Source organism: Colius striatus, chromosome 9, assembly GCF_028858725.1.
Source record: "Colius striatus isolate bColStr4 chromosome 9, bColStr4.1.hap1, whole genome shotgun sequence".
In the NCBI taxonomy this organism is placed as follows: Eukaryota; Metazoa; Chordata; class Aves; order Coliiformes; family Coliidae; genus Colius; species Colius striatus.
The window spans coordinates 22,479,757-22,490,727 of record NC_084767.1 but is presented as its reverse complement, the minus strand read 5'-3'; the positions used below and the strand labels follow the sequence as shown (position 1 = coordinate 22,490,727).

The window sequence follows — 10,971 nt, the reverse complement described above, 5'->3', positions numbered from 1 at the left end:
ATCATTTGCCTGGCATGTAAATAAGTGCACGTGCTTAGTTCATTTCCTCTGCCCTCTTCTTTTGGGTCTGGGGTATGAATTGTGTTAGGTGGGCTGTGAGTCGGTGGTCACCTTCTCCCCCTGCCACCTTTTCCTCTCCCCAGTTACTGCAGAAGTTTGGTAACTTCATGGTAATTAGGCACTATCCAACCTTCGGGCCTTCTGAGGCTGGAGGTTCCCTTCTTATCAGTCTCTAGTCCCTCTTGAAGGATACAGAGTAATCAGGCTCACATGATAAGGCTGTTAATTTATGGTCATCCCAGCCTAAACAGTGTTACTATATCTTGGCATTAACCCCTTCTTCTAACTGCCAGTTTCCTAAGACATGAGGTTCCCTGTCCTTGCTTAAAGGAAAATCCCGCTCTATAAAGGACATCATTACCGTCTTTCTGACACTCGGTACCTTTGTGCAGAGGTACGGATGGTAGCCGCGAGTCTGCCCAGAGAACGGAGACAGCCCTGGAAACGTTCAGCCCCATGTTTGCCCGCCGCTGGCAGAAGGAGCCCGCAGGCCCTGGTACCAGCTGCCGAGCTCTGCCGGGCCGAGGGTTTCGGCTAGAGACACTGAAGGCCGTCAGCGCTGGGCGAGCCGCCCCCCCCTCCGGGTGAGTCTGAAGGACGAATGGCTCCGGCGCTTCTCCCGGCTCCCGCACTCGGCGGACAGATACAAACCGCCTTCCTCCCGCGGGGGAAAACCACCTTAACGGGGAGGCAGGAAGCGGCCGGGCCGGCAGGCACCAATCAGGCCGGCCCGGGGAGGGCCCGGGCGGCAGCGGCAGGGGGACGCTGCCGGGGTAACGGACGTGAGGCCGGGGCGAGCGGCGGGGCGCGGCGCCGATGGCGGAGGGCGGCCCACCCGGCGGGCAGGCAGGTAACGTGGCGGGGGACTCAGAGGAGGCCAGGCCCGGCCCCTAACGCCCCGGGCCGCCGGCGGCCAGCGCTCTCTCCCCCATCTCCCCGCCGCTCTCTCTCCAGCGCAGGTCGTAACTTGAAGGAGTGGCTGCGGGAGCAGTTCTGTGACCACCCCATCGAGCACTGCCAGGACACCCGACTGCACGACGCTGCCTACGTGGGGGACCTGCCCACCCTCAAGAGCCTGCTGCAAGAGGAGAGCTTCCAAAGGTGAGGGGGCTTCGCACAGCCCGCCCTGCCCGCACGCCAGCGTTGGAGACCCCCACGGACAAGGCTGTGAGGCTCACAGAATCTCAGAATCCCAGAATGGTAGGGTTGGAAGGGACCTCCATCCCGACACTCTGCGAAAGCAGGTTCCCCTTGATCAGGGGGCAGAGGAATGTGTTCAGGTGGGTTTGGAAACCTCCAGAGCAGGAGACTGCACACCCTCCCTGGGCAGCCTGTGTCAGGGCTCCCTCACCTGAACAGCAAAGAAGTTCTTCTCATGATCCAGTGGCACTTCCTGTGTTCCAGCTTGTGCCCATTGCTTCTTGTCCTGTCGCTGGCCACCACAGAAAAAAGACTGGCCCCATCCTCTCAACACCTACCCTTTAGGTATTTATAAGCATTGGTAAGTGGCTCCTCTCAGCTTTCTCCAGACTGAACAGCTCCAGGTCTCCCTTAAAAGGCTTTGGCTAAGGACTCCTTGAGGCCACTCAAATCCACAACATCCCCACTGCGCGCTCCCTTTTGGGGAGCCCCATTCCACTCCGCTTTTACAGGAGAGGTGTCAGGTTGGGAAGATGCTCCACTTGCACTGAAATCATCCCCCTGTAGTCCCTCAGGAGGCAAAGCTCAAGCCAGTTCATAAGTGTGTGATGGCTGTGAACGAGTTCATGTCAGATCAGGGTAGAAATGTAATATTGTGAAAATAGGAGCCTACGTATAATGGGAAAAACATACAAAAGGGATTACGATAGAATATAAAACTGAAACACCCAATGTTACAAAATCTGCCCAGTGCCAAGTCTGTGACCATGGGGATAGCTAATTAATTTTTCTGCCCTGTGGAAAAAACTGCTTAGAGTGCAAAAAAGACTCAAAAAAGTGTCCTTTCAGCAAAAAAGAGAACAAGCCACTCCATCTTTTTGCCACCTGAGCAGCTGAGGCACTTCGGATCCTTAATCTGATATTTTTGCCTTATTTTTATCTCATGCCACGTGGGAACCCCGTGGCAGGAAAAAAACCAAAATTTGAGTGAAGGAGGAGGGCTGGACCTACAGCATGGAGTAAGAAGAAAAGTGACTTCTTTGAATTTGAGGGTAGGTATGGGGTGCAGATCCCTAAAGCTCCCAGGTTAAAGGGAGGACTTATGATAAGACTTGACAGCTGAGGGCTTGATAGGCCTCCTCTTCCTAAAACATAGTAGAAAATAGTAATTGTGGCATTGTTCTTCTAGCAAAGTCTGTAAATGCAGTGTAAAACTACTTTGTCCTGTAACCAGTTTGGTGGGGCTGCACGGAGTGAGCTGGAAGAGCAAATCCACTGCTGCTCTGGTGAAAGTGCTTTCACCAGCCTACATTGGTCTTAGAAAAATCCCTTCCTCTCTGAGTGTTGCTGCTAAAATGGTACCTGCATCAATTAGCGTAGAATTTTAGAATGATGTGTGGATTTTTATGACATGTTCAGGGTCAACCTGAGATGTGGATGAGCATGACAACTAATACAAGGCCTGTCAGAGGAGATCTAAGCAGGTGCCAGCCAGAGCCGTCTCTTCCAGAGCCGTCTCCCAGTAAACGGGAGAAGGCTCTTAAGCCAGTACCACCATACAACAGGGATGCTAGTGGCCTGCTTGTGCTATTCAGTGCAGAGTGGCTGCACTTCTTAAGCTTGCACCTTGCTGGCATGGATGAGTTTCCTTGGATTTGTGTTTGTGTCATCCTGTGGTGTCTGGCTGAGGATGACTGTTGCCAGTGGTGTGATACAGATGTGCACCTGTATTTCTGTACGTTCTTTCTTCTTAAAGGTCTTTTCCAACCAAACGATTCTGTGGTTCTATGATTTTTTTTTACTGACAATTTTGACTGAGTTTTGAGGCCAGGTTTGTCCCTCACTGTGTGCATATGCAGCTCCTGACACAGCAGAGCTGTGATAAAGCCCATCTTCCAGGCGCTACTCCATAGTCTCTGTGTGCATCACCTGATCAGGTTATTAGCAGGAACTTTTCAGGATTGCTACAAAGTGCCAAAAATAAGGAGGAAGAGCTTCAAGAGAGTAGTTTGGGCTCTCCCAGCTCCCTCCTTGGGGGCTGGAGGAGGTAGGGTGGTAGCAAGGCGGCAGGAGGGCTTCTCTGACCCATGCTTTTCCCCCCTGCTGCCAGCCGGATCAATGAGAAGTCAGTGTGGTGCTGCGGCTGGCTGCCCTGCACGCCACTGCGCATCGCCGCCACTGCCGGCCACGGGCCCTGCGTTGAGTTCCTGCTCCGCAAAGGGGCCGAGATCGACCTGGTGGATGTGAAGGGACAGACTGCACTCTACGTGGCTGTGGTCAACGGGCATCTTGAGTGTGCCAAGATCCTCCTGAAAGCTGGGGCTGACCCCAATGGCAGCCGGCACCACCGCAGCACCCCTGTCTACCATGCGGCGCGCGTGGGCCGGGCAGACATCCTCCAGGAGCTGATCAGGTGAGAGCTTGGGTACAGGCTGGAGATGGTCCTGGTGGGGAGAGGGGTGACTGTACTTCCCTTGGGATCTTTTTCCCCATCCATTTCCTCCTGGCCAAGAGATCAACAGGAGAGAGGGTGGAGTGGTGCTCAAAGGGACATCCTTGTATTCCCCATGACTTGATGGAAGGTCTGTGCCCTGCTGTGTGGCTCCTGTGACTGTTCCTCTTAGGCAAAGCTCAAGTGAGGAGCCTCCATTTCTGAGCTCACAGTCTACTATTCAGTCAGATCCAAATCTTACAAAGTGTCTTTCCCCCACCTCCATCTTTACTGCTTGTTCCATGCCCTGGGCTGAATTTACAAGCGAGGTGAATCTGACCATTCTCTGTCCTTGTGAGGAGAGACGCTTGTTACCATTATGGTCTGTTCTTGACCGCCTGACATTTGCCTTTCACCAAAACACCCTCTGTGGCATCTGATTGAGTCTCCTCTTGCCAGACACCTGATGCACAGCTGCCTCAAAGGGTTAGGAAGTCATGGCCGTCACTATGAGGTGGTGAACAGTAATCTTAGCTGGGTGGTGGGTGACTGAAGACCTTCAATCCTGCAGAAAACTTCCTCTGCAGCACCAGCAGTGAGTGGGCTTATGGTCTAGCAGTAGACTGTGCAGACTTACTTTCTCTGTGGCATATCAGGGCACTTCCTTTCTTCTGAATTGGAAGCTTTTTGTACAAGAGACCATGCTGAACAGCTCTATGGGACTTTGACATCAAATAATGAGAGGTAACAATAAGGGGAAAATACAGGTTGTAAAAAGTAGTAAAATGGCAGAAAGCATATTTGAATTTACAGGGAAACATTCTCCAAGTAGTCCCTTCCGTGGCCAGAAATGCTAGAAAATAGCAGCAAAAATGATTTGAGTAGAAAAATTTCAAAATCCTTAGGGATTTTCTTCTGTCTTTTTTGCTTGTGGGGAGGTTAATTTCCACACAAGTGCAGGCCCTCCCTGACTCTTTTTCAGTGAGGTGTGAGAGGGATGATCCCATTGTCACGTGTGTTTTCATACAGGGGTCAGGTCACACTCTGCACTGCCCAGAATCTCCACGATACATCCACTATGTCAGCGTGAATTGGAGCAAATGGTATTTCAGGAGCACATGGAGAGCTGATGCATTGATTTATGTGTCTACTCCTTGGGATACCTTGCCAGCAATATTAAAAGCAAGATTTTGGAAAACTTTCAGGATTAAAAATGAACTGGAGTTGGTCCAGTATCTTTTTATTAGACAATGTCTCTCCCAAGGCTGCTAAACTAATACCAAATTGTCAGATTGCCCAAAATTTCAAATATCTTGGAGTATAGATCTCACAGTTCTATTTCTTACTTTAAAACACAATCTTATGTTACAAAGCTCACTAGGAGATTTAAAAAATGTTGGTCTAAAGGATTTAGCAAGGGGAATGCAGTGAAGAAGATACTTTTGCTGAGCTAAAAAGAAATATTTCAGCATATTCAGCTTGACAGAGTCTCAGGATCCTGAAGAGAAAGCCCCACCCAGTCAGGCTTGCTGAAGGTCTTCTAAGCATCACCTGGTCATTATTATTTTTTTAAATCATATGATAGCACAATCAGGATTCCTCCATACAGCTACAGTTGCTGAACCAGCTAACCAAGCAAGAGGTGATCTGCCGGATAGTGATTATTTTGTAAGGGGGCTGGTAGAAATACGGACAATTGCCAGGGTGCAGATGACTTTCCCAACAGTTTATGATGGGATGGTGCTGCGATGGGATTGGACTGTCACACTGTACTTGCAGTCTAACTGAGGGCTGACTCTGCATGTTAAGGACAAGACATACTAAGTGAAAAAGAGATCTGAGCAATTGCCTTGGTGTCTCATTTGCATACCTAACTCTGATAAAAGTAGATAAAAAGTAGATAAAAGTTGTATTTTGCTTTGAATTGGCAGTTTCCACTGAGAATTTTGATGACAATAGTGGGGAAAAAAAAGACTGAAGTGAACAGATACCTACTGTTTGATCTGGACCGTGGCCATATGAGGCAGGGACCCTACAACAGCCCTACAGAAGCCCCACAGCAGCAGAGATAGCTCTACCCAAATGCTCGTGTAGTCTGTTTTTAAGAGGTTTATCTGCAGAGAAGATGAATGATTGCCTGTGGAGAAGAGACACCTTTTCTTATTTACCCCTCAGTGCTCTGACATGGGTGATGCGATGCAGATTCGGCATAGTTGTGTGGAAGTCCCCAAAGGATGGGAGTCCCCTTAGCATGTCACAGCCAGGGCTGGGAAGCGAAGCTCAGTCCTGTGACTGGTGTCAGTGCCATCACTGCCTAGCTCCCTCCTTTCCCTACATTTTTCCACCCCAATGGGCTCCTCAGGTCTCAGCCAAGATGTTCATACTTTGGAGATCTTGTGCAGTGGGGTGAAAGTACACAGCATGCCATTTGCAGCTGTTAGGAAGATTCCTCAGGCCTTGTTCTGTATTTGATTAAATAAGACTACTCCCACCTTCAGGATTGAAACGTTTGATTAAGTATTTGCTGGATAGGGACCAAGTCTTACTGGGTTCAGCCAGAGCTGAGCTTGCCTTCATGCAGAATTTGCCCCCAGGTGGCTTCCTGATTTGTTTTCTTACCTGCAGAAAGAAATAGAATGTTATCAAGGAAGTTAGAAAAATCTAGTTCTCTGAATGCTCAGTTTGCAGTTCTGAGAGAGGGACTAGTGGGTGAAGAAACCTTTTATCCCTCTGTGGCTTTGCTTGGTTTGCAGCACTGCAGTTAAAACCAGCTATTCCTCTGTTGTCCTCCTCTGTCTTGCTATCCAAGCTGAGTGTGAAGCAGATGGAATTAGTGTCCCCACTCTTTGAGAGTTAGTCTGAGGGAAATAAATGCTTATTTCTGATGTCTCTTCTTTCTGCATCATTGCTGTTTTACAAATGTCATGCTTTTGCAGAGAATGACACTTGACCTTTTTGCTCCCATTTCTTTGGCCACATTCTTCACTTCCTCCAAAAAAAGAAAAAAGAAAAAAAAAAGAAAAGAAAAGAAAAGAAAAGAAAAGAAAAGAAAAGAAAAGAAAAGAAAAGAAAAGAAAAGAGAGAAAAGCTAAAGTGAATAAGCTCTATTTTCTGCTTAGTCACAACTTAGCACCATCTGTACTCCAGAAAAAATAATACACTGCGGGTGCTGCTGCTGTTCCATGATGATTCTGATGTCTGTTGAGCAGTGCTTTAGCTTACTTGCCTGTCTTCTCTACACCACAGTGAACCCAAGCCTTCTCTGCTCTGGCTGCAGGGCTAATGGAGCAGCTGGGACACCATGCAGTGAAGATAGGAGGGCCAGGGTGAGGCAGAAGCTGATTGCAAAAGGCTTGAGAGGTTTGTTGCAGTTTATGGAGGTCCCCTGGTCGATGTCTGGAGCAGAGGCCAATGAGCTGTAATCTTTTACGTGGTATCTGGCACAATATATGAACTGTCACAATATATGGAGCTGTGCAGGATGAATGGGGAGAGCAGAAGGTCTGATGCCATTATTTTGTGTTTTCCCAGTTTCCTATGTGCTCATAGTTGGTGGGTACACCCCTTCAGCTAAGCTGAATTTTAGGGAAAAGGCCTCTTTTTGACTCCCTGATGGGATCTCAACCACTGCAGCTCCTTCAGATGTGGGATTTTGTCACGTATCACTGTTGAGTGCAGATTTCTATTTCCCTGCTGCTTGTGACAGTAAGATCAATTGCCTGTATTGCTTTTTGGCCTGTTTTGTCCTGATGGGTAAGTTATTTTTACCTCATCTGAAGGTTGTTCTTGTATGTTGGGCTCCACAGGTACCAAAGACAGGCAGAGTGCTCACACTCCAGATGTACTTCAGCCTCATCCCCTGGCGTTTTGTCACCTTGGGCTGCAGCTGTAGTGCTGTTGCCCTTATTTCCAAACCTCTGCTCTTCTTTCTCCACCACTCAGGTATGGGGCAGATGTGGATGTGAATCACCACCTCGCTTCCCGGGACCCCAGCCTCTCTCTGCGGCCCCTCACCACGCTGGTGGTCTGTCCGCTCTACATCAGCGCTGCCTACCACAACCTCCAGTGCTTTCGACTGCTGCTCCAGGCTGGAGCCAATCCAGATTTTAACTGCTGCAGGCCCATCAACTTCCAGGGCTTCTCCCGGGGCTCCCCAGTGTGTGTGATGGATGCTGTTCTGCGACATGGCTGTGAAGCAGCGTTTGTCCACCTCTTGATTGACTTTGGAGCCAATCTAAACCTAGTGAAAGTGGAGGCCTTGGGCGTTGAATCCATGGGAAGGGTCAAAGTCAACCCTGAGGCTCTGGAGGTGTTCAAAGAAGCGAGGGGTAAGTGCTTTAGTCTTAGGGATGTGTTGCTGGTTTTATATACCTCTGGATTCAGGAGAGCTCTTTGGGGAGTTCATTTAGTAGTTAGGACCTGTTAAGGTGGTAGAGTAGGTGTTACCATCTTTTGGGTCTGTTTGTTCAAGCGCCTTCATAAAAAAAGATGTGTAAACAGGTTATATCTGGCTTAAGCATTTCTAACACACAAAAAAGGTAGCTAGGTTTCAACAAACTGTTAAGCTAAGCATTAAGGACTTCAGAACCCCTAATAGGGTTCCAAATGAACTATGACTGGCCAAGCAGGCAACAGGCAGTAGAGGGCCAGGAGGCTGGACTCTGCAACGCTCTGACACTGGTTTTCAAGTATCACCGAGCTGCTGCCTGCCTCTGGTTCTGCCGGTGCTCATGACTCAACCCAGAGGCTTCCTCCAAAACCTCTGTCTTGGCTCCTTGTTTTTGTCCTATTGCATTTTCTGTATTAGATTCCTAGAATCAAAAAATACTTTCGGTTGGAAAAGACCTTTAAGATCATTGAGTCCAACCGCTGACCTCACACTGCCCAGCCCATCACTAAACCATGTCCCTCAGCACCTCAGCTACATGGCTTTGCAATATTTCCGGGGATGGGGTGATATCTCCCTGGGCAGGCTGGGACAGTGTCTAAATGTTCACATGATGTTTCCCTTCAAGTCCTTCAAATACCAGTGATGCCTATCCCAGCAGCCCAGCCTCTTAAATTTGACTTTTTTTTATCTCCATTCAACTCTTTTCCATTGCCTAACCATGTCCTCAGCAGGCTGAGACAATGTTTAGGCAATGGGATCTTATCAAAGCTGGGCTTTGGCTCTTCTACTTCTGGCAGGTTATAGCATATCCAGTGAGATCTAGTTCTCCGGAATCATCCAGATGTGCCCTCACTGTTCCGGAGTGACCTTGTGCTCTGCAGGGGGGCCCAGGAAGGGACACAAGAGGTAGTTGTATCTGGACAGACTCCTTGGGAAGTAAAGGCACAATTTGGTAGCACGTGACAGGAGGGATCTCAAATGACAGTGGAAAAAGGTAGGAAAAAGCTGTCTTTTTGAGTTTAATGTCCTGTGGGGAGCAAATGAGTTACAGAAGAAGTAAACCAGGTCCTCAGACCTGAACATGCCTAAATTCACCTGCTATTTCTTTTCTTTTTTGTAAGAAAAGTGACAAGAGTACATTGTGCACCCTTGTTCCAGCAAGGGCAGCACCTTGTTAAATCACCAGGGTCAGCTGGTGGAGGCCAGGATTTTGCACCAGGGTTGGAAGTGGGGTTTCCCTCTCGAAAGGCAGAGATATTTGAAGGGATTCAGAATGTGGGATACAACCCCTGCCCATACCCCAAAGTTATTCAATTTTGCACATGCCTGGTTTTTAAACCAGTGTGGACATCTGCTGAAAAGAGATAGATATAAGCTGGAGCAGGTGCTTTCCATTAAGCCTGGAGTTAGAAGGGAAATAGGACTCCTCAGGTAGAGCATGCAGGACAATGGAGTGGAGCCTTGGAAGTCCAGTTCCTGAATCAACATGGACACCACCATCCTCTTGTCCCTGTGCTGGAAGAGCTCTCCATTAACTCAAAAGAAGCCCTCAAAAGAAAGCTGAGTAAGACCTGAGCTGGCCATCAATGCTGTTGTTTCCCAAGGGATGGTTTAGAGCGGTAACAAAGTCTACATAATTTTAAAATGATCCAGGTGATATAAAGCTTCCCACAGCTTCCCCTAGTATGGGTTTGGCATTGATCTCTTGAAGCCCCTTGTGCAGGCATCAGCTTCATGGTCACAACCCCAGCGTGGCCTTTCAAGCTGCCCATGTGGCAGCTGTCATTGCTCCGAGTCTTTGCTAAAAAGGTTGGCCTCCTCACAGGGAGAATTTGTGCATATTCAATTCTCTTGCACCACCTGCATGCTGTTGTGCAGGATGTGACACTGGTGTTTAGAAGGGGTAGATGGCTACTCAAGTGTCGGCCAGAGCTCAGCACAGCTATGTGTTGTGATCTCTCTTTCTTCCTCTCTCCCTCAATAGTTTTCCTCTGCTTTCTTCATTGCAGGCCGGACCCGAAGCTTGTTGTCTCTCTGCCGCATAGCTGTACGAGGAACACTTGGCAAATCTCGTCTGGATCTGATCCATATCCTTCCAATCCCAGACCCCATTAAACAGTTTTTGCTTCACGAACACAGTTAAAGGGCAACTGGCTGCTTTCCAGGACAGTTTGATTTGGTAAATGAGTGTGCTGATAAAGCCAACTGCCCATCCTAACCCATCCCCTACAGTGGGGGGGGATGCTCAAGGAGTGTGCATAAATCCCTGCCCCTGTGATTTTCCCTTCTAGATTTAGGGTGCAGTGATTTTGTGTGTCTATTCTTAAGCTACCGATTAGCTAACTGGTGATCTCTTGTTTTGCAACTGGTTGGGCGATGAGGTCGATAAGTGCGTGTGGCTGTTACATGAGCAAATACAATATATCCTATAGCCATTAGCATATGTCTCTTTGTTATTTCTCTGCCTCTGTTATTGATCTGTGTTACCCACACCTTGGGTCTCAATGACACTTCCATGTGGGGGAAAGTGCTGTGTATCAGCCTTTCCTCTTCCTACAGGAGTCTCTACTCAGCGTGGTGAGGGTTTTACAACAGCACTGCTCTCTTTCTGCTGTCAGTACCTAGCCTTTCTCTTCCATATGAAGTTTGTGACTACTGCTGTAAAAGTGGGTGTATTTTTTTCTGTCATCTTCTGATGTGAAATGCATCAAGTTTCCCGTGCAGTGCTGTGTGTTACTTGGAAAACTGTATCTGTGTCTGTGTGCTGCAAGGTAGCTGCTGACTTGGCCGCCTTTGTGTCAAGGCCCTGTTGCACAGATGAGAGAGTAGCAGAATATGTATTCCTGTTGTTTCTAAATTATTTCTACCATCTGCTGTGGCAGCTTGGCTCTCAAGCACTGTAATGGATGAGCCAGAGACTGCCTGGTCCTCCTCCCAATGACCTGGGCCT

At 48.5% G+C, this 10,971-nt stretch overlaps 1 protein-coding gene across 4 annotated transcripts; it reads left to right on the top strand.

Moving 5' to 3' along the window:
* Window positions 1-808: 808 nt before the first annotated feature.
* Window positions 809-10,459, top strand: ASB1 (ankyrin repeat and SOCS box containing 1). 4 transcript variants are annotated; one of them, XM_062002958.1, is made up of 6 exons: window positions 809-910; window positions 1,020-1,161; window positions 1,465-1,545; window positions 3,311-3,613; window positions 7,574-7,959; window positions 10,031-10,459. In XM_062002958.1, exons 1-6 carry the CDS (start codon window positions 877-879, stop codon window positions 10,162-10,164), a joined length of 1,080 nt encoding a protein of 359 aa, XP_061858942.1. In that variant the 5' UTR covers window positions 809-876; the 3' UTR covers window positions 10,165-10,459. The 4 variants fall into 4 exon arrangements, with proteins under 4 accessions (XP_061858942.1, XP_061858943.1, XP_061858944.1 ...); XM_062002959.1 differs by lacking the exon at window positions 1,465-1,545; XM_062002960.1 differs by lacking the exon at window positions 809-910 and having other exon boundaries at window positions 1,074-1,340.
* Window positions 10,460-10,971: the final 512 nt, after the last annotated feature.